Source organism: Xiphophorus couchianus, chromosome 5 (assembly GCF_001444195.1).
Source record: "Xiphophorus couchianus chromosome 5, X_couchianus-1.0, whole genome shotgun sequence".
In the NCBI taxonomy this organism is placed as follows: Eukaryota; Metazoa; Chordata; class Actinopteri; order Cyprinodontiformes; family Poeciliidae; genus Xiphophorus; species Xiphophorus couchianus.
The window spans coordinates 31,350,688-31,376,923 of NC_040232.1; the positions used below are offsets into that span (position 1 = coordinate 31,350,688).

Below are 26,236 nucleotides of genomic sequence, written 5' to 3' on the forward strand. Positions count from 1 at the left end.
GTTTTTATGATAGAAGGCACTTGGAATTGCCTTGTTGCTGAAATGTGTAACACAAATAAACTGGACTTTAGTTATTTTACAATGTAACATCTGTACTATTCCTTGTTCTTTAGAGAGTTTTGCCTTTTTACCACAGAAGAGTTGTCTTCCTTCTTGTAGAGGAACTGCGGGATTGCTCGACAATCAGATCAACCGAGATGCTACAAATTGCATCTTGGTAAAAACCTGATCCAACACGAATCCGTTTCTGCTCCATAAACACCTTCCACACATAAACAGAGACCTATTCCATCAAAAGAACCCAAACATTGTTTTATTTTTTGGACAGACAATGAAATAGGCATTCCACTTTATGACTGCTTACAAATCACTTTCTGTGCAGAGTGTAAAAGATGTGAGGCTAGTAAAACACAAGCAGAAATATAATCACGTGCTCTGAAATACTCAAGTATACATTATCGGTTACAGCTGCAGTCTAGAAAGATGTCTCACTTATAGTGATTTCATATATCACACATGTAATTGGCACGGCTCGTTATTTACAGTCCAGCTTCTTTCCAGGTTACTCAGTCTGCAGATAGAGACCAGTTGCCTGCTTACATATCTGTACAAAACCGTTTACTAAACATTAAAAACACATCTGTTTGACAGTTTCTTGTTCTCTAAATGGACAATTCTGGACTCAACAGAAATAATCTGCAATATAAAAAACTAATCAGCTAATTAAAGATCTAAAGCAGTTTAGAAATGAGTGGGAATAAATATCTTAATGTATCTATTATGTTTCATTTCTCTAAGTAGGTCTACTATTGAAGCAATTTTACCAAAGTAAACCCAATCGGACCAAAAGTAAATCTTTTTCCTTTATCCATAATGTAACTATCTGATAATTTGTGTGGAATTTAATAATTAACAAAGACAAACTGAAAAACTGAGAACAAGGATCGCCGGATGTTTTAAAAACAATTTCCAAAGATATTTGTTGCCTTAGGAGATTTTAACTCCACACAAACTTTTTGTTTCTTTCAACATTTCTAAGTTTTTTCTGCTTATGCCCCTGCTTGGTTGCTTCCACATTTGGTTATTTATTTTCATATTTCACAGTATTTCAGTGCCACTCCCACCATTCTCAATAAAAGGAGATAAATTACTTTGACCAAAAAAAAGAAGAAAAAAAAAAAAGAAGTATATGATCGCTTATAATCACAAGTCCTTTCATACATGAGCGTAGAGGAAGACTGATCTGCATTAAACCAGTGCACTGACTCTCAGTCATTCTTCAACATTCATAAACAAGACATATTTACACTCTCCCTTTTAGTGTGGAAGGACAAATGTTGCAGGCATCAACAATAAGCAAAACAAAGACAGGAAACAAACAACTTATTAAAATCCTGAGTACAGAAGTCTTTCTGTCCAAAAGTCTTCATTTGTCATTTTCTCCTCCGTTTTGTTTTAAATGGAAGTTCTCTTGCGGTTCTTTAATCTTTTGGGCATTGGTTGTTTTCTTCATGGTACATTTTAATCAGATTAAAATTATGTCAAAAAGGTGAATATTTAGTCAGTGGAGACTGAAAATGCAGGATTGTCCTGTATTTGATTCAATACAGGACACCAACGCTGACCAGAACAGCAACCCCTCAGAATAAAGCTGCCACCGCCAGGTTTTTGCAGTGGGGATTGTTTGTCTTTTTTTAAATTCTGTTCTGTTCCATATTGTTCTTTGTAAAAGAGCTCAAGTAGTAGAGCTCAGAGTGGTATTAAGTATGTGTTCATATGTGATCTGTTACCACCTCGTTTGTCCGAAGACAGAAAATAGAGCAAATCAAGGTTCAGCACCAAAGGTAAAAATTCAAGGGTTCTTTTAAAAGTCAACGTTTGCAGACACAAAACTGTTTTATTCCTTAAGTCGAGAGCTTTTTATGGTGGATTTGCTTTGTTTTGGTGGATTTGCACTTTAAGTGGCCAAATCAATAAATTCAAAGGATTCTTTAAAAACCGTCAAACTAAACTAAGTATTAGTTTAATGTTAGCAGCCATTGTCCAAAGATAAACTGAAGAGCCCAGAAAAACCTGTAAAGACTTTTGCACAGATAGTCTGAGACGAGTCCGTTTGAGACAAAAAGTACCAGCACGCTGTCTGAAAATCTCTGTATGCACCACATGTGCAACTGAATTTATCATATTTATAAAGTGTCTAAAGGAACATAAAACCTGATACATGGCCTCTTATTACAAAGTTAGAAATAAAAGTTTAAAAAGTTTGAAAATCCACAGGTAAAACTCAGCGTAAATTTACAGTACTAGAACATTTGATTTATCTGACCCTCTTCACAACAGATTGGGATCGCCCAATAATCTTCAAGACTATTTAAATTTTGCTAGATTGTAGCAAATTTGGGGAGGAAAGAAAAAAAAAAAACTTGAGTGGAAAGTTACTGCTTTTTTATACCATTCTGTCAGAACGGTATCACCATTTCACAATGAAGTTTCCTTGCAATCTGAGAAAAATTTCTGTAAATACGATAGGTTTCTGCACCTCCACCATCACATTCAACCACTGCAGCAAGCTGCATATGTGCAGCATGGAGGTGTATGTGCTTTTCTAAAAGCAGAGGGGGAACTCTAACAACAAAAATCACACTGTGCTCTTACTGCACCACGGTAGATATTTCCGTTTAGTTTTAAAGTTGTGACATGGTCTTACTCTGGTGAGAAGAGGGCCTTATCTGTTGACACCGATAGCTGAGGAGGAGTAATTAGTTAAAACATCCTCTTTCATTTTAAGGATGTTATCTGATATCGAGACGTTATGGGCAGCTATTGGCCGTGTGTCTCAGTAATGAGGTTCACAATCTTCCACAAGGCTGTCTGTGATGTAATTGATGTGTAGCACCTCCTGGAAATAATCTTTCTCCAATTTTGTGTTGACGGTCCAGGCTACAACTTCCACTCCCCTTTGAGCCCAGTACTGGACATAGTCCCTGCAGACAGAAAGACACATATGAGGATGTGCTCATCAGGAGCGTATGGAGAACACGTCGACGTGATAAAAACGTAAGCCTTCTGGATTGTCTTGGGAGCTCGACGTCAGAGCAAGTGTTGAATTTCAAACAAGGAGTGACTGGCTCAACTCACTGTGACACGACGTTTTTCTGGATCAGGAAGGCGGAGGTGCCACACAGCTTCCACAGCAGGTGATGATGTGCCCAGTCCAACAAGATGTCCATCATTCTCATCCAGTGATGTTGCCATAGTGATGAAAAACGTGGCGTACCATCGCCGAGACAGCTCAAGCTCCACGGCCTGTGGGTCAACGCTGTGAGCACTTCAGGGTCGCTCTGTCTCATCTGGACAAAACGAAACAAACAAAGAAACAACAAAAAAAAATGTCTGAAAGTCTGAACTGCAGCAGCAACGACAGTTATACGTGACGGGAATGATCTGCTAGAGGAAACCACAGATTTTACTGCTGTGAATTATGTATCAACAATACGAAACCGAGGTTTATATCTTTTTTTTTTAAGTTAAAAGAAAGCTATGTTTCTTTTAACTTGTACAAAAGTTGAAAGAAATATAGCTGGCTGAGATAATTTAAGATTTCTCAAAGTGCAAAGGCATTAAAGCATGCAAAACAATCAAGCTAACCAGCAGATATTTTGTCTTAAATTCTGAATCATTCAAGTTGCATTTGAGTAATAAAAACCTTTATGTATCTAAAATAGTGGTGCTCAAACGGAGAAGCAATCTAGCAATATATTGTAGCAATTTTAATATTGGCTTTTCATATTTGTTCATCTTGAATTGAAAGTATGTGCAGGTCAGAAGCAGCGTGTTCTCAAACACGGTGAGAATCATCTGCTACGGCCGTCGACAACACAAGTGAACAGCTGCCAACGAGAAAGCACGCAAAAGTAGAAAGGGAAAAATAAATACAAATGTGCATGCTTAAAACAACTCGGCTCAAGTAGATTTACGGCTTTTAGTGATGCCTTCACAGGCAAGTGCGAGTGGAAACTTGTTTTTGAGGGATGAATTTGAACTTGATTGTGTAACTGTAACGTTTCACAGCAAAGCAGCGAAGCAAACGTCGCTCTAAGGAAAACGGATTAAGGTAACACAAAAACGACAAATGTAATCTTTTGGGAACTTCTGTGGCCATGTAGGGGTTGGTTATAATTAACTAAAAGCATATGTAGCAGTGCTGAGTAACCCTGCAGAAACCTTAAACCTCCTGCTTCAAAGTTTCCAGAGATCAACCACGCTCTTACCCTATAGATGACTTTGGGTTGGAAGGAGCAGACGATGCTGCTGTTGTAGAGAACCGGGTATTTCTTGTACAAGTCTTTAAGCGCTGCAGCTGACTGGGCGGGAAGGAAAAACAGAGGGGTACAGAAGGTCAGGCAGTTTTTTTGTTTCTTTCTTTTTTTTTTTTTTTTTTGCAGTGAGTGTTTTTGTTTGTTCTGTTTCCAAACAGCCACATGGTGCGAGTACAGACACACCGCTGTGGGCCCTCTGCTGAAAAAATGTCAACCAAAAAAAATAAACAAACTGAAAACATTCAACACTGCCTCAACCAACTTAGTTATCAAGTGCCTAAAATCCTGAATACAAACTGGAAACACAGAGCCATCTGGCCGAACACATGTGGATCTCTCTCACACTTAATAATAGTAACAATAATAATAATAAAAAATCACATCAAATGATTTTCCTTTTTTTAAAACAAATTTAACACCTTCAGTATTAATTCAAAACTCAAGTGTGACAAGATTCAATAAGCTTCTTTAATTGGATCTTTATTGCTCTATATAAGCAATCATAGTATATTTAAATGTTGAAGAAAAAGCTGTATTTGTGTCACTTCTGCACCCATTTATCACTAATTATTCTCTTATTCCATGTTGTTCCGATGAAGCCTTTAGATCTGTATTAGTTTTTAATAAAGATTTCATTTCAATCATTGTCTCCATTGTGGGACCTCGTGTTACAGTGCCTTACAAAAGTGATACAAAGAAGTATTTAACTATTCTTTCCACTTTACTTCAATCTATTACACAAAACATTTTAATAATATAAATCACAGCGACCAAACGTGGAAGCGTTCGAGAGAGGCAGGGATATTTCTGCAACGCACAGGAGAGGCCCAACATCCTTTTGCACTTTCACCTGGATGTAAATCAATAAAACCAGCTGACCGGCTGCACATCATCAACTCTGTTTGTTAGTTTTGATGGCTGCACCTCATCTGGATGACCTTTGACATCAAAGTAGATGGTGAGTTTCAGCTTGATGCATTCCTTTACGGCCTCTTCCAGAGTTGGGATCTTCTCGCCAACAAACTTGGACCTAGTGAGAAAAGCAGAGCTCATTCATAAGTCAGGCTTTAGAAACAAGGAGTTATATTCTGATTAGATAATGACCAAAACAATACCTTTATATTCATCTCACAATAACACGTGTATTTTATAAAATAATTGCTACATTCAGTCTGCACTGATGCAACGGGAGTACGTTGAATTCAATCATTTTGTTACCCAACAGCATGTGCACAGGAGTTTAGATTCGTCCGCATTCTGTTTTGTCGGTTCCTCACCTGAATCGATGTTTAGCAGACGCATCGAGTTTGAGCAGCTCGGAGAAGCTCATCTTGTTGAGTGGGCCCGAACCGTTGGTGGTCCGATCCACGGTGTCATCATGCATGAGGATGGGGATCCCATCTGCAGAGAACTCCAAGTCCAACTCAACACCGGCCGCACCATTCCTACTCGCCTATAAGCAGAGGAAGAAATGCATACATTCAAAAAGAAATAATCTTTCAGGGAAAAAAAACATGACAAAACTCATTAAAAAAAGTTACTCCATTTGGTTAAGTTTATTTAACAGGTTAGTTAGGTGCTACAAAATCCTTTGAAAGAGCGATGCTATAAGAACCAGCGGCGGCGCTGACGAGGCTGATCTCTACATCCAATTTCTCTGAAAACTCCTTTAAGTTACGTGTAGGAGACGAGTTGAGCCACTAGGTGTCACTGTTGCGTCAGAATGTATAGGAACTTTTATTTAGGGATCAATCGGTCCTTCAAATGTGAGGTTCAATGCTGGGTAACCATATCCACTTTAACAGCAAATTTAATCGTTCTGCTGTTAAATTTGTTTACAAACACAATAACAGATATCCTGAACTTGGAATTTGAGGTTTAAGTTTTACAAATTCGTTTTTCACTTGAGGTGAAAAGTCAAACTAAAGAATGAATAGACTTTTTTTTTTCTGAAGTCAAACTTGCAAAACAAGTTTGGAGAACAAGTTTAAGATAATGGAAAAACCTCAGGAACATGCAAAAAATAAATGTCTTTGACTCAATCTATACTGTTCAACATATTTTAATGTTTATCTGTGATTAAAAAAAAGTTCAGCTCACTTCCAGTTTTGTTGATCAAGCTGGTTAAAACTGAGAAGTTTGGGAAAAACTTTGTTTACGTCATAAATAAAAGGGAAGTAAGTTTGTATCTAGAAAGAACTATATAACTATAGGTTTCAAAATCTTTATGTGAATCAAATTGTCAAACCACAGATATAAAATCTGCAGTGAATGACTGTATTACAAAAAAATTGCAGTGAGCCCTCTTTACTCTGATGCTCATAAATAAAACCCAGTAAGACCACAATTTTAATTAGCGGAGTTTTCCCAAATAAACTCCTTCACAGACTAGAGGTCAGTGGAGAGTTCTGTCTTTGTTGGCAATGACTCTCACCTCCCGAATGGCTGCTATCGTGTTCTCCGGGGCGTCGTGTCCACCGCCTCGGTGAGCGACCGCGGATGCCTTTCCCGCTGCCGGGTTCAGCACCTGCCGTGCCCTGCTGGTCGCCAACTGCGGAAACCTGAACATGGCTACAAACAGATAGAGGGAGGTGGTGAGGGCGGTGGACCACAAGGGGCTCCGGGTTCCCAGCAGGACCAGCACGAAGACCAGCGAGTAGAGGGTGACTTCATCTCCCAGCTGAAGCATGGTGGTTCTCCTTTTTTCCCTTTTCCGTGTCCTCTTGAGTTTCGAGTCGGAAAGCAGAAATTACCTTCAAACTGCAGAGGCAAAGTCGCCCTTGAATGTGACATTTATTGTCCTTCAGCGGTCATTTTCCTAAAATACGGCTTGACGCAGGACTATATTCCACTCATACGGTATAGCGTTTTAGAAATGTTCATTATAAGGTTTAGAGCGATACAAATGCCTGCAGACAGCCGGTGGGACATTTAACCCGGTTGGACGGACAAGCGGAACACTTTGAGGTTGCACCTCCCAACCGGATGTGGCCGTCCAGCAGTTCCGTGCTACCTGCGCTAGCCTGTTATGTTATTTTATATATGGAATAATGGCAGCAGTAATAAAGCAGATAACATCGAATATATTTTTGACTTTATGTCTTTACACAGGGCCATAAAGGGGAAAAATATTTGGATAATCAATGACGGCTTGTTTTGACGGCTTCTTCCGGGTCGGTCAGTAGGTTAGCTTCATATTAGCATGCTCCTAGCTTACTCAGGTTGACTTTGGTCATTTCTCCTTTTGTTTTCATTTTTGTTTCTCTTTTAAAAAAACTACGCTCGTCAGTCGTGATGAGCATCATGGTGAGACATTTATATTATTTTAATAATATTATTTTATTTAATTAGCAACAAAAAGTAAAGTCCAGTTTATTAGCTAACTCTAGGTTAGCATCTCCTTCATAATTACAAGTGCAGCTTACATAAAAGTTTGCCTTTCTACCGAATACTTCATATTTTTCTAGCTCTTCTCTTAATGTTTGTAGACCATGAGGTAAAATGAGTGCATGTTGACAGTCAAGTAAAACAAGTGATTTCCCTCTGAAGGTTTAGAGAATTAAAAATCAGCCTTGGTTACACGCTACTAGCTGTTTCATCAAGGACTACTGTAGATTTGTGAAGGTTTTGCTTTAAATCGGGCATTTTTACATTTGGGCTACACAGTTGGGGTTTTTTTCTAATAAATGTTTATTTCCCACAGATCAGACCAATATTTCTGACCAGGTTCACCTCTCAGGCCCTGGCCTGCACCAGAAGATCATTTCTTCTCTCAAGGTATCAGCCTCGTTCAGCTCACACTCCGTTCCTTCAGAGCTGTCATGGAACCCTCACGCCAGAAATCACAACCCTGATCAGATACTCTGACCTATCAGCACAGAAATACTCTATGATTTACACCCTGCCTCATATTAGGCTCCTGAGAGCTATGTCCAGGCTCAAGCTGTTTCAGACTGCAGTCACTTTGGTCCTCTTGCCCCCGGTGTACTTTCTCTACTTCCAAGGAATAGCCTCCCTATTTCTAGTCAGCTACTCAACTGGGATTGCTCTTTTTGCTGGTGGCATGCTCTACATTGCCAGTCACCTCTTCAGAAGAGTTGTAGGAATGATGTACCTGGACCCATCCCTAACCACGCTCAAAGTTTCTCACCTCACTTTCTGGGGTAAACGTCAAGACATCTACCTTCCTGTGTCAGACGTTATGACCATTGCGGATACTGGAGACTCTGCAAGTGAGACTATACTGAAACTGAAGAGATACAGCAGTCCAGACACATTTTATTTTTCCACTCGTTTTGGACGGGTCGTGAATAAGCAAGGCTTTGAGAAAGTTTTTGGAAGTTTTCAGTAGTTGCTTGCATAATCGATAGGACAGTAGGACTGGACTGATGAAAATGGAATGAATGTACAATCACGCATATTGTTTGCACTGACTGTTACTGAAAATAAATAGTATAAAGATGAAAATTGTTGAGGATTTAGAAATCCTATCAGTCTCTCACCATTTTTAAGAAATAGCTTGTATGCTGCTGTAGTGGCATTTAAGGTTTTTTAATTTTACACATGCACACACATTTGCACAGAGCATTTTTTAAAACAACATAACACTCTTCATTATTCTACAACTAGTTTGCATTAAATACAGTTTATGATTTTGGATGATATGTCACAAGTTTAAACTTTTAGCTGTTCTCTAGATGACAAAGTTTCTCATAATTGTATGCCCACAGAATACAGGATATAAAAAAAACAAAGCACCATGGAGGAAGATCTCACTGTCATGTGACATATAATATCTTCTTAGACTAACTCCAGTCCTACAAGTGAAGTCGCTCAAAAAAACAAAACAAAAAAGTAACTTGAGTTCACACAAATTTTACATGGTTTAAACAGCCATTTTATCCTGAACTTTTTTTAAAGGCTGAAGAAAGTTGCCTGAGCTTACAGAAGGTACCAGGCTGTAAAGCCAGCAAAGATGGCAACCCAGGCAGCCAGCGCCACCTGGCAGGGCAGATGACCCACAAGCGTCTTGGCTAACTGGAAGGCATAGGTTGGATACCCGTTTGCAGCTGGACAGAGGAGAGGGGGAAGGTTAGGCACGGAGAACAGACAGTTCAAAAATGTCAAGTAAATAAAGAACTGTTTATATAATAGTTCTTCCACCAAGCAGTAAATGAAACAACTGTTTTAGTCATCCAACATCACTTCAACATTGGGTCGAACAATAAATCTAATCTGCATTGAGGAGGAATAAACCACATTGACACTCGCATTGTTTACTACTTTAAACTATCTTGTCAACATTCAATACCCCTTTAACTTTTCCGTCTCCACAGCATGATGCTGCCATCACGTTTTACCACGGAGATGATGTGTTCAATGATACGCAGTGTTAACTTTCTGCAAAAGCATTCACTTTTGAATGTATAAAAGCGGGGTTCCTATACATTTGCTTTAAAACATGCAGACATTTTTAGACACTTTTGAGAATTCTGAGCTACATTGAAGCCATTTGAAAATATAACAGATATTTTTACAGGGGTCAAGTTTCAAGTATGTGTGGAACAAGGACAGAAGGAATGGTAGAACACGAGGAAGGAAGTAAAAAAAAGAGGAGGGAAGACAAGGAAGGGAAGATGAAACACAGAAGTTAAAAGGCATAGTGTGGGAGGACTGAAGAAGGGAATAAATAAATGACACTAGGAGGGCCAGAAATATGATCACAAAAAGAAAAGAAGAAAAAAATGAAGAACAAGAGGGGAGGACACAGGAGATATTGGCAGAAACAAAAGAATGAAGAAAATGAGAAACAAAGTAAAAAAGTTAGAACAGAAGGAGATAAAAAACAAAGCAAACAATAAAAAGAGGTATAAAAATGAACGAATGTCAACATTTAAGACAATGGGATAGAAAGTACAGCTTGGAAATACAACTGTTTTCAAGACTCATATTTTGTTTTTCCATATTTATCCACAACTCCAAAATGACTGAAATCTAATAAATTGTGTCCTTTATTCTAAGAAGTTTTAGAATAAAGGGGGCTAAATAGATGAGCTGCAAACTATTTAGATTTCATTTAAAATTATGCAAAAGTTCTGTTTTTTTCCTCTGTTTTGTTTTTATGTGCTGCTTTATGTTATTCTATCACATAAAAATGATTGTTGTACTTTGAAAATAGTTTGCGGTATGAAATTTTTCACAAGGCTTTAGCTATGAGGACTAGCTAATCATTTTGGAAAAGTTACACTTTAAAATAAATTGCAGGAAAGAAAGTGCTTCAACTGAAATGATGTTTATTCAAGGCTGTGTGGTGATTTCTATTGGCCTGTCTTATCAATTTACACTATAGAACAGCAAAGGCACCTTACCCATTTTAGCTGCATAGTACGGGCACTTGTTGAAATCACCCTCTTGAATGAGCTCTGCATGACCATGCCCAAAGCCGTCCTCTTGGACTTCCTCTTTGCTGGTGTTTCCAATTTCCTCGAGCTCTGAGAAGACCTGATTAAAGAATTAATAATCCCCCCGTTAACTTCAACCTTCTAGTTACAGCTTTATTGGAACCATCCTGCTCACCCACCATCATGTTGAATCCAAACGCCCTATTGGACTCATTTACAATCCTCTGTTTGGCCTCCAGGTCCAGCTCCAGCTCATTCATCCTGCTGCGGTAAAGCTGCTTGAAGCCCCTGTGGCTGGTGATTCCTTCAAACTGGTAGAAGTTCAGGCCCTCTCCCGATGCAGGCAGCTTCAGAGCCCTTTGGGCCACTTTCTTCAGGATCTGTCCTCCTGAGAGATCCCCCATGTAGCGGGTGTAGGAATGGGCCACCAACAGAACCGGGTCTGCCTCTCCCACCTCGTGGATCCGGTTCACGTAAGGCTTGGTGCCTGCAGAGAGGCTGATCTGCCGGAGAGAATGCCACCGTGACAAGTTTGCTTTTCAGTGGTGAGAGCTTCCTGATAGAAACACAATTTGCTGCAGAGAATTAATGTTCCTAATGAAAACAATGTGACAAGCTACATAGACATTGAACTATAACCGTGCTTTGTGCTCACTTGGCTCTCCCAGTCTGCTCCATAAAAATGCTCCAGGTCCCGGGCCAGTGCCTCGCGACGGTGCAACTCCACAGGAAAATAGATTGGAGCGATGTGAGGGTGATCCTTATTCTTCTCTATCTCCTCCTCCATCGCTGAATAGACGAAGTACAAAGCTACTGTGCCTCTCTGATTGAATATAAAGAGAAAAAAAAGAAGCAGACAATTGCTTTAAACTCTGTGTGCTTTCATAGCTGATAGTCCAACAGACTATCAGGTTTGATTGGGGACCATAATTACTACATTGAAAGTGGTATGGTCCACTTTCCCACTGCATTGTGACTAATTATCCAAACCCTTGAAAAACTTGTTCACCCCATGGTCTGTGGTACCAAAAACACTGAAGGAAATGACACAAAAACCTCTGACGAAGACATGAGCGCAACCTCATTCTTCACTAAACATAAACAAAAATGGAGTGGCATCAGATTTTAGCGCTTGTACGATTTCGCTTTCGTCTTTGGCAAAAGACCACGACCAATTTCTCCTGCTAGCACGAGACTTGCACAATTATTTTGGTTGTATTTACCCACAATGCTTCCAAGAGCAAAAGAAAGTCTCCAGTCCGCTATTGAACCGCACCACAGTTCATTTCAACCGAACAGAGACCTAGGTGTGAAGGCGGACCAGAGTTTGATTGCGCATTCACACCTCCCTAAACGAACCAAAATGGCTTAGTTTCCAAAACTCAGATGTTTGAAAACTGATCTCCATGTTTGTTTGGTAACAAACTATGCATTTTGCATAATTTATGATGATTTAATTTGATGGAGCTTGAGGTATTTAAACTTCCACATAGCTCAGAACAACTGTATGCAATGACAATTTTAATAAGTTCTGTATCTGAAATGTAAATACTTATATATGCAGAAGTGGTAAAAAAAAAAAAAAAAACGGATAAGGTTCTAAAGGAAAGTACAACCATTTTCAATCACAGGGCCCTGTGTATTTTGAACATGTCAAGCATGTGTACTTTTTAAGCCAACCTTAAACACATCCCTGATGATGCGGCCCCTGAGGAAATCTTTGACGAACTGACAGTTCTCTGCTCGATCATGGGACTCCTTGGTGCCCTCGGCTAACATCTCAGACAGGTCAGTTGGACTTGAAACACAGAGACATAATTAACACTTCAAACATCTCACCATAGTGTAGGTATTTCAGATGAAAGGCCCTGTTAGGACTTTACCTAAGAGCCTCATCATTGTCATCCACAATGATCCTGGCTCCTCCTTTCTTCACTCCATTGGATTTGGGTTCAGAGATTGAATTGCTATCCATCTTTTCTAGTTTTCAGAGTTGCCACCTTATTGAGACAGGAATATAATAATATAACACTTAAATATGTGATTTCACAACTCTAAAGTTTGAATTACAAAACAGTCAAATTGTGCCCAAATAATTCCAGGACATCTTACTCTACTACTACATGCTACTGCAGTCAAGTGAGCAGACACAACCGGCTTGCTTTAGGCTAAAAATTAGATCCGTTGTTTGTGGTGTATTACGGTAAAGGAACTCCTCAGTGTCGTTTTACATGGCTGCAGTTTATTCAGGTTTATATAAGCTGTGGGGAATTATTGTGTTGTTCCTGTAAAATACATGTGTGATAACATCGTTGTTTGGCATTCCTTCAGTATTGTGTTAAACTGTTGCAGTGTAGTGGGCATTACATGAGCAGCACCTCACATTTGGGGGACAGTTACAAAACTGTCCCTGGACGTCATGTTGAGAGCACATTAATAAGTCTGTTAACATGAAAATTGTGCAAAAAGTAACTTTCATTCGTTATCTCCCCAACACGTGAAATTCGCCCTAGCGTGTTTTGCAGAAAATGTGAAATTGAGAAGCTTTGTTTACCTTCTCAGTGCGCAGCCTGTCTATAGAGGAGAAGGAAAGGCAGATGGAAGATGATTGGTTAAAAGCTATACCAATCACGAGTTTCAGCGAAGAAGTTTAGATGACGTGACGCATCACTTTGTCGCCTCGCCGGCGTGTCCGCCATATTGTGAGTGGCGAATCCACCAAGGTAAGTTTTGAGAATGAATGTATGGAATGAACAATGGTAAAATGTCCCCACCAGCTAATACAAATGGAGTAACAAGTGTAGAAAATATTATTTTGATCTTATTAATTGTGCAAAAATAAATAAGTTGAACAAACTTTTTCTGAAGATGTGTCTATCAGACCTAGTGAAGTATTTGCTACCATTGACAAATCCACAGTAAATAAATTTGGCAGCTTGGACCAGGTTTCTGGTCCAAGCTGCCAAAATATCTTACACATGCCAGTGAAAGGGTTCTTTTTGCAAATTTTCTGGATTTCTGAAACATGACTATATGTACAACTAAAGCCAGTCAGCCATGGTAAATTGTTTGTAAAATTTAAGAGCAAGGTGTCCCCTTAGAATCTTAAAATATTGGTATGCACACAAAACTATGCATTTTGCATAATTTATGATGATTTAATTCAGAAATACTTTACTGATCATGAAGGACATTTTGTAAGTCATATTATCCAAGTTTCTCCCCCGTTGCTCCATAAATCTCCAGCCTTCTTTATCTGGTTGTTGAGCCTTTTTAAGTCTCTGGTTCTGATGCTGCGGCACCAAAAGATTACAGCAGAAGAGTCGACTCTCTCAATAACAAACTTATCAAAGATTTGCAGCATTTTGCTGCAAACACTGAAGGACCTCAGTTTCATCAAGAAGTCCATCCTGCTCCATCCCTTCTTGTTGAAAGCTTCATTGCTGAGTCTCCAGTCCAGTCTGTTTCGCAACTTAAAGAAGGAAAAGCCTAAGGGGATTTTTAAACGATGCATTTAGAATTTATCTGAAGCCTCCCACCTATAAGAGAAAGTTGTACTGTATGTTTGCGATAAAAATCCAGGAGCAATTGTGACATTTAAAGTTTTTATTGTTTAACAAATACACATTTTTCAGAGCATCTTCAGACAGCCTCACACTCTCTTTGTATATTGATATAAAACAAAACTACTTTATGTTTAATGTTTTTCCCTCAATAAATTTGCTAACAGGCATCATGCTCACTCACCAGCAATCAGTAGTCATAATCCCTGATGGCCTCATCCACAATGCTCAGTTTGGTCTCCATCTCCATGTCTTCCTCGTTCAGCTTGCTTCGGTAAAGCTGCTTGAAGCCCAGTTCTCTTACTCCATCTCTCTCCCTGTCTGTCTTTTTTTCTGCCTGTCTCTCTGTATCTGTCCTGTCCATTTCTAACAGACAGACAGGAGGACAGCTACAATGAAGGAAGGTCAGAGAGAGTGTCTGTCCACTAAATCTGTCCTTTTCATCCTGCCTGTCTTTAACTGCAGTTTAATGTGCTGCTTATCTCATGTATTAAAACATGTTTTTCTTTCTTTATCTTCCAGCAACCCTTTGATGGTTTCTGGAGAAGTTCAGGACTGAGACCAACTCAGAACTCATCCATGTTGGTAGTCATGTTGTAGTCTATTTACCATAAGTAAATAGACTACACTCTCGTCTTTTCAGGAAGCCTTAATTTTTGTGCCCTGCTATCAGCCAGCTTCCATCCTCTTATATCAGCAATGAAAAATTAGAAACACACACTACGTGTTGGAAAACTGTGTTTGGTGACTTACTTTTATTTGTCAGGCTTAAGTGACAAAAGTTGGAAAAAGACCGATTCTCTTGGCGTTTAAAAAAACAACACAAAACAGCACAAGAAGACCTCGTTTATTTATTTATTTTACAATTTTGTTATTGCTTCTCAAAACAACAGCTGCCGATTAAACTCAACGTTACAGCCTCGACATGATTATATGAGTTGTTTTACTAAGAAATAGAGCAGAAGAGCCGTGAAAATGGTCAGATCCGCCTCTCTGGCTGCAATGCGCGCTCCCGACACAGGGGGAACAGCATTTCGCACAAGACCTCTTAGAAAGAAAGGGGGAACTTATTTAATATGGGTGGTGGATGAGTTTGAAGACGACCATGTTTAGGTAAGCTAATTTTACTTTTTATCTATCTATAGGGGACAAGTTACATGTATCCTTCTATCTATGGATATGAAATTTTCTCTACTGTGAAAACAGTACAAGAAAGAAAGTTATGAATATTTATTCAACTGCAAATATCACTTTTTTACTAATATGTTTGCTAGCAGATATAGAAGTGTGGCTTCTCCTTAATAATAACTGGAAATTAATTTTATTTTGAATATTCAGATCCAGTTATTTGTATTGTATGCAAACAATGATAGTAATGCATATAACAGAAAGAAAAAGAGGACGAAAATGAGGCGTAAAGAAAGGCAAGAATCCAATAAAGTTCAACTTGGAGTTGATTCAAATCCAATCCAGTTCTCTGCTTGCTCATATTCATAATTTGATGACATCAAGCATTCCAACACTTCTATTTGTAATAAAAATAATCAGAAGTATGTATATATATATATATATATATATATATATATATATATATATATATATATATATAAGGAAATCTGTCCATCTTCCCGTTAGCTATGAACAGTGTTTTCCTTTGCGTGTTTTGACCACCAGGTGTCACCAAACTCCATGACATAAGGCGACGCCAGGACAGCACAAAATCATCTAGAAATTTTCTGTATTTAGTTCTTTAAACTTTATATTACATAAAAGCTATGCGTGATTGTGTCTATAGGCAAAAAAAACACTGCATCAATTTCTTCAATTATGGTTCATTTCTCATATGTCCAGACCACAGAGGGAGCCGCATGCATTAGTCAATATTTTACCTCTATTATGAGCTACTACTATTGTTGCTCTGTTAATCTACACATCTTTATTTGATACGTGTTTTGTGTTATTATGTAATTCCAGTCGCACCCTGGATGAAGAACCTGCACCATTTGCTCAGGGGGTCTTTAAAAAACATTTGAGAAGACAAACAAAGAAACAAAGGTAGTGGGGCTGGGACTTTTCCCCCACCTTTTTTTTCTGTGTATTGAAATGAATTTTGGCAGCTACAAGTACTTCTTTCATGTCTCGAAGCCCATTGCGGTCCAGAGGAAAACCTTTTGGTTGTCGATGTCCTGCACCACAACATTCATCTCCAAACGTCCCACCTCTGTTTGTTTTTGTCATTGTTAATAGCTGAGACAAGCTTCCTATGGTCAACAATATTACATTGACCTCGACTCCAGAGCAGCATGACTGATTTTGCCTTCAGATTCAATACAGCTTCCTGTGTTTATGAATATCTTGGCTGCTTTTCTCTGATTCATTAGTCAACAACAATATGTAGGAAGGTCCGTGCAGCTTCTAGAACCGATGCGTAATATTCTAAAGCGGGCTTAAGTAGCGTGTTTTGCAAAAGTGGTTATTTATAACAGTGCGACCTAGATGGTGTGTTGAGCTAAAATCATTGCACCCTGGGGTTTATACTCCTGTGACTAAACTCTTCGCCCTCGCCAAGTCCTGTTAATCACACTAGTATCATGAGGGTATCTTGTTCCTTTCCGTTGTTTGTCACATTCCTGATTCATTCTGGCACTGTGTTTTGAAACATTATTACACAGAAGGGAAACCCTCCTGTCTGTGCGGGATTTCCTCTTGTTTTCAATAATAAAAGGGCTCAGACTAAATTAATACAGAACAAGATGCAGCTGGTTTCAGTTCGTAATTCAAAAGTTGAGGAGAACAACAGCCACAGAACCGAGCCGTGATATTTTGTGAATTAGTTTTTTTTTTTGTTTTTTTTTACTAATTAAAGTAGGAAAACTTTGTAGAGCAAAGTTTTTTTGCCAGCATATCTCTTTTTATTTATTTTCATGGACATTTTCTTTGCAAAATAGCACAAGCTCACCCAGATTTCATCGATCGCTTAAGTGACCATTAATTTTCAATGGTATTTAGTAGGGGTGCATCGATTGGATCGGTTTTCCGGTCGATCGCCAATTACCGATCTTTTAAAAAGCTTAACCTGCCGACTCCGATTTTGGCCGATACCACATTTTATTTTGTCTGAAATGTTGCTCAATATAGCAAAATAGTTGTTGAGTCAACTGTAAACATGTAAACATGCAGACATAACTTGGTGGGCCGGTCGGTCAGTCAAACCTTCCTCACCGGAGAGCAAAAGAGGACAGTGGTTGATTCTTAGACCTTTGCCAAGCTAGATAAGATCGGTGGATAAGATCGGCTTCAAATGTAAAAATTGGCCGATCACCGATCTCCCAAAATGAAGGGAGAAAAACCCCTAGTATTTAGGTGAAGACTTTGATTATGGTACTCTAAAGCAAGCATGCCGTTTGTGATAAAAAGACATGACACTGTAGTGAAGGCAGGTTAACCTTCACTACAGTGTCATGTCTTTTGCTGCTTGAGCTGTTTTTTCTTCCTGCGTTGTCTTTTATTTAGCTCCATTCATCCTTCTACTCACCACTATCCTTCCTGTAGAGAAATATCACCACCATCATGATGCTGCTACCACCGTGTTTCACTGCTGGGAAAGTGTATTGATTGTAAGATGGTTTTTTGACATAATATGTTTTCCATAAATGTCCTGATTTGTGAAGGAGAAAATGTTGGTTCAGTCTGCACTGGAGCAACCTTCTTCCACGTTTGCGTAGCATTTGACAAACTTTTAAGCAAAACTTCTGATCTTTTTTTTTTCAACAATGTATTTCTTCTTATCTGCCCCTACATTCGGGCATGCACATAAAAAAAGATGTTTTTTTCAGTGAATATTGTTCAGTAGTGAAGTAATGAAGTGTGCCAACTGAGTATCTATTTAGAACCATTTATGTCAAACAATGGGTTGATTTTTAAGTCTTTGATTTTTGGCAGTAGAAGCATTTGGTTTCTTTCTAGAAGTGAAATGAAGTTATCGATACTCCCAGACATTCGCTTGGCGTTTAAGCAAGTAGTAAAACTAAATGCAGCACCTCCACTGTGCACTACAAAGAATGTGCTTTGAACTCTGTAGCATTCACTTGTCACCGTATGTCGTCTTTGATCATGAAGAAACTACAGTGGTGGGAAAAAGTGTTTGCCCCCTTCCTGATTTTTTCCTGTTTTTTGCATCCACATTTCAGCGTTTCAGAACATCAAACCCATTTAAATATGAATGAAAGACAACATAAGTAAACCACAAAATGCTCTCACTGTGATTCTCTGGAGTCCCAAAGCTTTAGAAAAGACTTTGTAACAAGATCTCCATCACTTTCTTTCTCATTTGTTCCTGATTTTCTTTGGATCTCTTTCCACTTTTTCACATAAGAGGCATGTGGGTTTGGATTTAGTTTCTTCCAAAAATAATAAGCATATTCATTTGAAAACAGAATTTTGTGCTTACTTGTGTTGTCTTTGTCTAATATTTAAATTGGTGTGATGTTCTGATACACCAAAATGTGAAAAACACGCAGAAACAATAGGAAATTAGGAAGAGGGCATATAATTTTTCACACCACCGTGGCAGGGATTGTGTAACGCTCAGTGTGCTTTCCAGTTAGGTATCCTTTAGTCAATTTGCGCTCGATAACACTGACACATCGGCTTGTGCCAACATGGGAGCAGGTTCACAGTCTTCCTGTAACTGTACTCCGCTAATGAAGTAGTTAACATCACCCCAGCGAATTACTGAGTGTCCTCAGAAAGATTTCAAGAACTTAAGACATTAGTTTTGTAAGTGTAGTGTTGCTTTCCAAAAATAAATTTTCTGGGCAGGTTGCAGCTGTTGCTAAGGCTCTGAAGCTGGCCGAAAAAACAACAAAGGTCCAGAAAATGTTCTTATGTACAAGGTTTAATCTTTTTACATTTTATTTTTCACATTTTTCTGGTATCAAGTTAAATACCCGCCGACTATGAACTTGTCTGTTTTGTTGTCTGTTTTTTTTAATCAGCCACCCACCCTGTTTCCAGGCTTAAAACAAAACCAGCATACGAATTCCTCACGTTGTCACCTCCATTACCTTCTGTCGGTGTCCAGTTAAGAACTCATCTAATTATAGTGGATCACTTTTGACATAGTAAGTCACACAATCTGCTGACAGCCTCTGTCTCAGCTCATTAGTCAAGCAACTCAAATGTTTCTAAATACAGAGATTTTGATCTGACCATTGCCGTTGATTGGTAAACAAAAGTTTGCTCCCTGAAATTCACCTTAAAAAGGCATAAAACTTTTGAAAGTTTATAAGGTTTAGATAATTCTCCAATTTCTGCCATATGACTATTCAATTCTCTTCAAAGGTAACTAAGTCTGAGGTGTTGCGTTAGAGCCCCGGATGTACAGAGGATATATATATTCCCGAACGCAACTGACCCGGGATCGATTCCCGACCTTGGAATCAATTCCCGACCTTGAAACAGTTGCTGCATGTCTTTCTGCCGCTTCTCTCTATCTGGTAACTGTCAGAAAAGGTAAAAAAAAAAATCGAAGAAGGAGGAGGAGGTAACTTAACAAAAATTATAAGAGCCATTCTTAGCATTTGCAGATGTAGCCTATAGCTTTTTGGCTCATTAGGATGACACTTAGGTTTTATCTCCACTTAAAAATGTATGCATTTATGAACTTTAGACCTAAAAAATAAAAAGATGCTCCCAATAAAAGACTGTAAATGCAGCAAAATTCTCTTCTGTGGTTTATTTTGGGGAAGAAAAATATTTTAAAACCCATTCATCATTTCCTCTTACACTCTGCAATGCAATGCATAATATAAAGAAGTTCAGGAAGTTATGGATACTTTTGCAAGCTACTATTAATATAAAGTTAAAAAAAAAAGCTTTACTGGGAAAAGAATCTGCTTTTTATTTCTTCTTTTACTAACAGGTGAATGTGAATGGCCAGCTGCTGTTTTTGACAGGTAAAAATGCACTTAAAGTAAATAAAACAAAAGCAATAATAATAATAATAATAATAATAATTAAGCCAAAATGACATGCACCTTTCATGGATTCCTGCAGATTTCTCTTCGAACCCCCAGACAGACCCAGCGAAGTAAGTGTGTGAGTGACCCAGCAGCCATGCTTTCCTGATTTACAGTCACAAAAAGTGGAAACATTTTCTTCCCCGGCGGGATCCAGGGGTGGCTGCGTGAACGTTTGTACCATTAATCTTGGTGGCAGTGGTGGCCAGTGGAGAGTGTGTTTAACCCGGGACAAGGCTTATAATTGGAAGCACACCTCCCTGCATTCATCTGCAGGAAGCAGCCCGGGCCTCCGTGTGTGAGCGGGAAGCTGCGGGCCGACAAAGAGAGGAAAGTGCATACATGGGGCAGGCATGCGATGTGATCACAGGGCGGTTTTTGAGGGCTGCGATCACCTCATTAGAATGTGCAGGTGGATGGAGGGCAGGATGGAGAGAGCCGCGAGACAAGGCAATGAGGCAAGCTGAGCAAATAGTCACTTATTTGCTATGTTTCAATCCGACATTGATAAACCATGAGTGTGCACAACGGACCCACCGCTTAAGGATGACTCATCAGTGAAACAATAAGCTGTAAACTTTCCAGCGCTTATATATTTTTTGTTCTAGGAAAATCTGTGCTCATGTGTGTCTGTTGCAACATATTAGGAGGCCGAAAGGCCATAAAATGCGCCATCCACATCACAATTTTCTTTACAAAAGTTAATCTTCGTCTTACATTCCTGCATCTGCTGCTGCTGAATTGAAGTTCACGGTGACCGTGGAAGTTATTTTTCAGGAGAATCCGAATCTGCACTTCTGCATGTTTGTGTTTTGTGCCCTCTGACATCCCTGATCCCCTCTCCGCCATGAGCCGCTTTGTCTCCGAGCAAATCGGAAACACATGGAGTTGAGATGAACCTGAAGGCTAACTAGAACCTCTAGGAAATCCTGCTTCAGCAGAAGTGAGACCGGTGAAAATTTGGTGGAAACAACAGAACGAAAACCGACTAAACAGAGAATAGAGCAAAAACTAATTTCAACTAAATTCAAAACTAATGAAACTAACAGAGTTTGGACAGTCGTGTAGTTCTGAAAGAATGCTAACTACACTTTCCATACTTCAAAATCCATCAATATCAATACATGCCACGCCTTTCTTTTTTCTTGTAAATTGTATATTATGAAATATATGTAATATTTAACACCCCCCCTCCACACACACACAAATGTAATTAAAAATTTATATTCTAAAATGTTTTTGACTGTAAAATCATGGAACGTAAACATAATTTCCAATAGACAGACAGGAGTTTTGTATGTCTATCCTAGCTTGGAAAACTGCTGTTGGAGAAACATAATGCTGTCTTGTACTTTTGTAAAATGGGTATAAAAAACAAAAAACAAAAAAAAAAGATTGATGAGTTCACCCTTTGTTTTCTCCTGTAACAGTAAAACAGGCGTGTTGTGGAGGGTAATGCAGGGCGAGGCAGGGGGATTCTTACAATGGACAATGGGAAATGTGCATCACAACATCCATTGTGTTCTCAAGTGAAACGTCTCCCAGTTTAATCCATGGAGTCAAAATATTTCCACCTCTGAATCTGACCCAGGATCGCATGTTTTCTTGAACAGAGTAGCATTCCTTCACCCGGGAATCCACAACAAAAACCTTCTATTTCTGTGTCTTGACATTAACCCAGCTTTGAGGAACGACCCAAGATCTGATGATTTTGGAGAAGAATAAAAAAAAAAAGAATGTACACTGGACCAGAACATCAACTGTTTGAATTTAGTTTTTCCAAGTGCCACTGCACAGAATAAACCCGCATATTTAGAAGAAGAAACTAACACGCTGTCATCCACATGGTGAAACACGATAGGGGCACCATTATGCTCTGGGAATTCTTCTGCAGGAATGGGGAGGCTGGTCAAAGTTAATGAGAAAATAAATTAAGCTAAATCCTGGGAAAAAAATATATTTAAAAAAAACATGAGAACACTTGAGATCCCAGTGGCGAGACAAAACCTCCGGACTCACAGCCAGAGTCACAATGGATCGGGTTTACATCAAAGCACATTCATGTGTGTGTGTGTGTGTGTGCATATGCATGGGGGCATATAGGGGTGCATGTGTGTGTGTGTGTGTATGGCCCAGTCAAAGATCTGACCAAGTGAGAATCTGTGGCAACACTTTTAAAAAATGCTGTTTACAGAGCGCTTTTATCCAATCTGGCTAAGTTTGAGCTACTTAGCAAAAGGAGGATGGGTATAAATGTCCACCTCTAGATGAGCAAATATGGCAACAGGGGGCTGGGAGAGGACATAAATACACTCCACACTTTTGAAAACCATGTATAATAATGCGCTATGTCATTCTATCACATTAAATCATGATAAAACACATTGAACATTGTAGATGTAACACCACAAAGTCAATAAAAGTGGAGAGACTATGTTTGCAAGGCACTGTGCAATAGAGGATCTACGATAAACAAAGCCGTGCACCAGGAAAGTCAATGGTTAATGTCTACAATGTTAACTATTTGTGCAGCTTTCGTCCAATTTAGTTCCATTAAATAAGTTCACACACTGCAAAAACACAAAATCTTACCAAGTATTTTTGGTACAGCTCCTAAACCAAAAATGACAAAACTAACTTTGAAGTAACTTTTCAACAAGACTTAGGAACTTGGCTTTAAGTCAATATTTCCTTTATATTGATTTTTAAAAAAGTACTAGTTCCACTGGTAGATTAGTTTACTTATAACATGGGGAAAAAGTCTTGTTGTAAGTGAATAAGTGAACCAGTAGATTATTAAGGAATTATTATCTTAAAACAGGTTCCTAGCATCTTGCTGAAAAGTTACTTCTAAGTTAGTTTTGTCTTATTTCAAGTGTACTCAGTGATTTGCAGTTGAAACTGGACCAAAAATACTTGGTAAGATTTTATGTTTTTGCAGTGTAGGTACTTTCCCTCCTTCGGTTGAGTCTTTGTCATACGTTTCCCTCCCCTAAAACAACATGTCGAATCCAGCATGGAGGACCTGTTCTCACACACTCGGCCGCCGTGTGCATTTTGGGTTCTTTGAAAGCGCTGCCTCTCCCAGCGGGGGGTTCCTGCTTAAACGAGGAAAGCGTCTCAAACTTGGCCTCAGAGACCAATACAGGATAAATCAAGGAAGCCTGCTTTGCTCCCGACATTGCATGAGACCCACCCGTCAGCGTTCCCAGTGGCAGTCCCAATCTAGCATTACGTTCGAAAACAGCCTGGATTCTCATCAGGAGAAGGTGTCAGGTGGGCATTGGGGGCGACCGATTGGCTGATTAACAAGTGTTTGCTTTGGCTGCACCCGTCAGACTGACGGTCTCCACTTTGGACCAGCGGGGGGATTTCCTCAAAGTTAATCGCATCAATAATGAACAATACCACATTTCTGCCTGAGGGAAGCAGGTAGCAGGAGGGTGTGATGGTGGGATGAGGTGGAGCGGTAGGTGCCAGCTGGGTGCTGACTGATATGATCTGGTCAGTTATTGCAGCGCTGCCACTCATGGCTTTAATTGCTTACCTTGAATAGAGCACAATGTGCATGAGAGGAAGTCCGTGTTTAGATGTCTATCAGCGTTTGGCAGGTTTATAGCGTAATTGTGCCCTTATCAGCACTTCTATTGTGGAAACTTCTGTTTATGAGATGCTGTTAACAGTATAGACCTCATGTATGGCAAGAATAGCTGTTGTATGCGTTGAATGACCCTCCTTTTTATGCAGGAACATACTAGGAAAAGGTCAAGCAATATGTCAGACCAGAAGGCAGGCAGCCACTCAAATATTTTCCAAAAGGATATCTAAGTCTTTATTTACACCTCATTCGATGCCTTCACTGTTTAATCTTAGGTGAACATTCCAGTTTTATTAATTTAATCAGATACATTTTAACTGTATTAATTGATGAGCTGCTTAGTTTTACGTATCAAAAATCAGAGTCTCGTTAAAATGGTTTGTTTTTATAATGTCTCCAGTAAACACTCCTCTGTCAAAAGGTAATATAATTCTTGTCTGGAGGCTTAAACCTCACATAGGAATAGGTCTAATAATAATTTTTATTATCAAAAATATAAAAGAATATACACTCATCTATTGAAAATTGGGTGATTATATTGGCTGTAGACACCTAACAATGCATATTAAATGTATTTATAATTCACATTAATGTATTTCTGTTTAAGGTTAAGCAAGGAAACAAGACTCATACCACTTGAATTAATGACTTAATTACATGGGTGAAGTATGGTTTCTATGCACAATAGATTTTTGTCCTCCCTTTAGGAAAGCTTGGGAAGCAAAGAGGTAATGATGCCAGAAAACAGCTCAAATACTGGAAAGGAAGACAGTACCTTAATGAACCAGCTGGAGCTGTAACTGGCTCCCAGGTACCGTCTGCCGCGGTAGATCACTTTAAAGCTCAAATGTTGTTTATCTCCTTTGAACTGAGGTGAAATCAATCAAAACAGATGTTGCTCGCCTCATTGTTCACAGCTACATCAGGGGACTCCTACCCAACACACACGGATGCCAACTCCTTATTGACCGCACATAAATAAAAGCAATAGAAGAACTGTTAAAGTCACAACTGATGGATTGGTTTTATCTGATGGTTGTGCCGCCCTTTTCTAATGCCGCCCTGGGAAACCACCCATATCACCAACTGAACTGAGGTTGTTTAACCCAAACACTTTGTAACACTTTGTCATATCAAAAGGCAATCAATACTTAATCATCTGTCAGAATATCTTTCAGTTTGAGGCTCTAAATAACTAGTAAAGGTTTGCTTTTTCCAAGTTTTTGGTTTTTTTTTTTTAGCAAACATTTAGCAGAAGAAAAACACCTTTACTTAAAAGAGCATTTAGTTGGATATGTATTGAAAACCATCTAAGCTGCATCATGACAGCCTCATAGTTGCATCTGGATAATCTTAGGAGCACAGTACGTGGAATAGAAATATGCTGCTTAATTATACAGCCACATATTCTGTTCATAGGTAACTTACATCTAAGTTTTTTTTTGTATGTTTCTTAAAACCACAATTTACCAACAGTTAAATTGGCGTAACTTTAACTGTTGCTGAGTAATTGTGCCAAAAATTAAGTGTTTTTTTTCCCAATCTGGACCCCATTATCCAATCTTTTTAAATAAATAATAAGGGGGAAACGTTTGGGAAGCCATTGAGTGAGTATGTTTTCCTCTGGAAGTTCAAAAAGGCAATTACAATCACTCCTCTCAGGATGAAAGCTATTGTGTTTTCTGCCAAGTTCAGATGCTTACAACTGTGTGCCACATTAAAGACTATGCTAGAAAAATCCCTGATTTGCCCAGAGTGCCTAAACGAAACCAGGTTTCTGTGAAGAAATGTTGCTCTCTGTGGCGCATTGACACCTTTCCAAAGCTGAATAACAACCAAGATAAATATTTTAGGTTTCAATACGTTTCAATAAGATTTGATGTGACAGCAGCCATAAAACAAAGGGATTCTTCTAGAAATCCTGCCCCAGAGGTCTGCTGAACTCTTGAGAAGATGCTGGAGAAGGACTTAGAGAAGGGTAGCGGTTCATCTTTCAACACTGCAGCGCGCCAAAGTTTGGTTTCAGTTAACAGCGGAGAGTTTTCACACTTTAAGAAAACCGCAGAAGCACAACATTTACAAAAGAAAACTAACAAAACTGCTGGTAAGATGTAAGAACAAGAACTACAAGCTCTCCATGTATAGCTTGGTTATAAGTACAACATACTCACCTATACACATAAATGTAACTAGACAAAAATACACAAAAGGAGAGGAATGTAAAAACAACAGGATGCAATCATTAAAAAGACATTGAATGGAATTTAATGTACATTAATATACAATTTTAAAATAATAAATACAAACATCAGTGCATGCATCCAGAGCTACAGAC

General features: G+C 38.9%; 3 protein-coding genes across 4 annotated transcripts; 1 reads left to right on the forward strand and 2 right to left on the reverse strand.

The window, feature by feature from the left end:
• Positions 1-286: 286 nt before the first annotated feature.
• Positions 287-7,249, reverse strand: gde1 (glycerophosphodiester phosphodiesterase 1). The gene is made up of 6 exons (XM_028018049.1): positions 6,754-7,249; positions 5,597-5,772; positions 5,244-5,349; positions 4,272-4,364; positions 3,139-3,350; positions 287-2,984 (listed from the first exon to the last, which is right to left on the reverse strand). The coding sequence occupies exons 1-6, from the start codon at positions 7,006-7,008 to the stop codon at positions 2,837-2,839; spliced, it is 990 nt and encodes a 329-aa protein (XP_027873850.1). The 5' UTR covers positions 7,009-7,249; the 3' UTR covers positions 287-2,836.
• Positions 6,881-8,799, forward strand: tmem186 (transmembrane protein 186). 2 transcript variants are annotated; one of them, XM_028018052.1, is made up of 2 exons: positions 6,881-7,009; positions 8,023-8,792. In XM_028018052.1, exons 1-2 carry the CDS (start codon positions 7,007-7,009, stop codon positions 8,668-8,670), a joined length of 651 nt encoding a protein of 216 aa, XP_027873853.1. In that variant the 5' UTR covers positions 6,881-7,006; the 3' UTR covers positions 8,671-8,792. The 2 variants fall into 2 exon arrangements, with proteins under 2 accessions (XP_027873853.1, XP_027873852.1); XM_028018051.1 differs by lacking the exon at positions 6,881-7,009 and adding an exon at positions 7,310-7,625 and having other exon boundaries at positions 8,023-8,799.
• A 285-nt stretch (positions 8,800-9,084) lies between these two features.
• On the reverse strand, positions 9,085-13,403 carry hmox2a (heme oxygenase 2a). Its single transcript, XM_028018050.1, has 7 exons — positions 13,275-13,403; positions 12,604-12,720; positions 12,401-12,518; positions 11,376-11,543; positions 10,900-11,223; positions 10,688-10,820; positions 9,085-9,388 (listed from the first exon to the last, which is right to left on the reverse strand). Exons 2-7 carry the CDS (start codon positions 12,693-12,695, stop codon positions 9,261-9,263), a joined length of 963 nt encoding a protein of 320 aa, XP_027873851.1. The 5' UTR covers positions 12,696-12,720; positions 13,275-13,403; the 3' UTR covers positions 9,085-9,260.
• Positions 13,404-26,236: the final 12,833 nt, after the last annotated feature.

What these genes read in the sequence shown, in the direction of transcription:
- gde1 (XM_028018049.1), bottom strand. Translation starts at nt 7,008, where the DNA reads ATGCTTCAGCTGGGAGATGAAGTCACCCTCTACTCGCTGGTCTTCGTG. An exon ending in CGATAGCAGCCATTCGGGAG is followed by an intron (nt 5,773 to 6,753) that starts GTGAGAGTCATT and finishes CTCTGCTTATAG; the next exon opens with GCGAGTAGGAATGGTGCGGC. An exon ending in CAGAAAAACGTCGTGTCACA is followed by an intron (nt 2,985 to 3,138) that starts GTGAGTTGAGCC and finishes TTCTGTCTGCAG; the next exon opens with GGACTATGTCCAGTACTGGG.
- hmox2a (XM_028018050.1), bottom strand. Translation starts at nt 12,695, where the DNA reads ATGGATAGCAATTCAATCTCTGAACCCAAATCCAATGGAGTGAAGAAA. An exon ending in GACAATGATGAGGCTCTTAG is followed by an intron (nt 12,519 to 12,603) that starts GTAAAGTCCTAA and finishes CTGTGTTTCAAG; the next exon opens with TCCAACTGACCTGTCTGAGA. An exon ending in GAGCAGACTGGGAGAGCCAA is followed by an intron (nt 11,224 to 11,375) that starts GTGAGCACAAAG and finishes TCTCTCCGGCAG; the next exon opens with ATCAGCCTCTCTGCAGGCAC.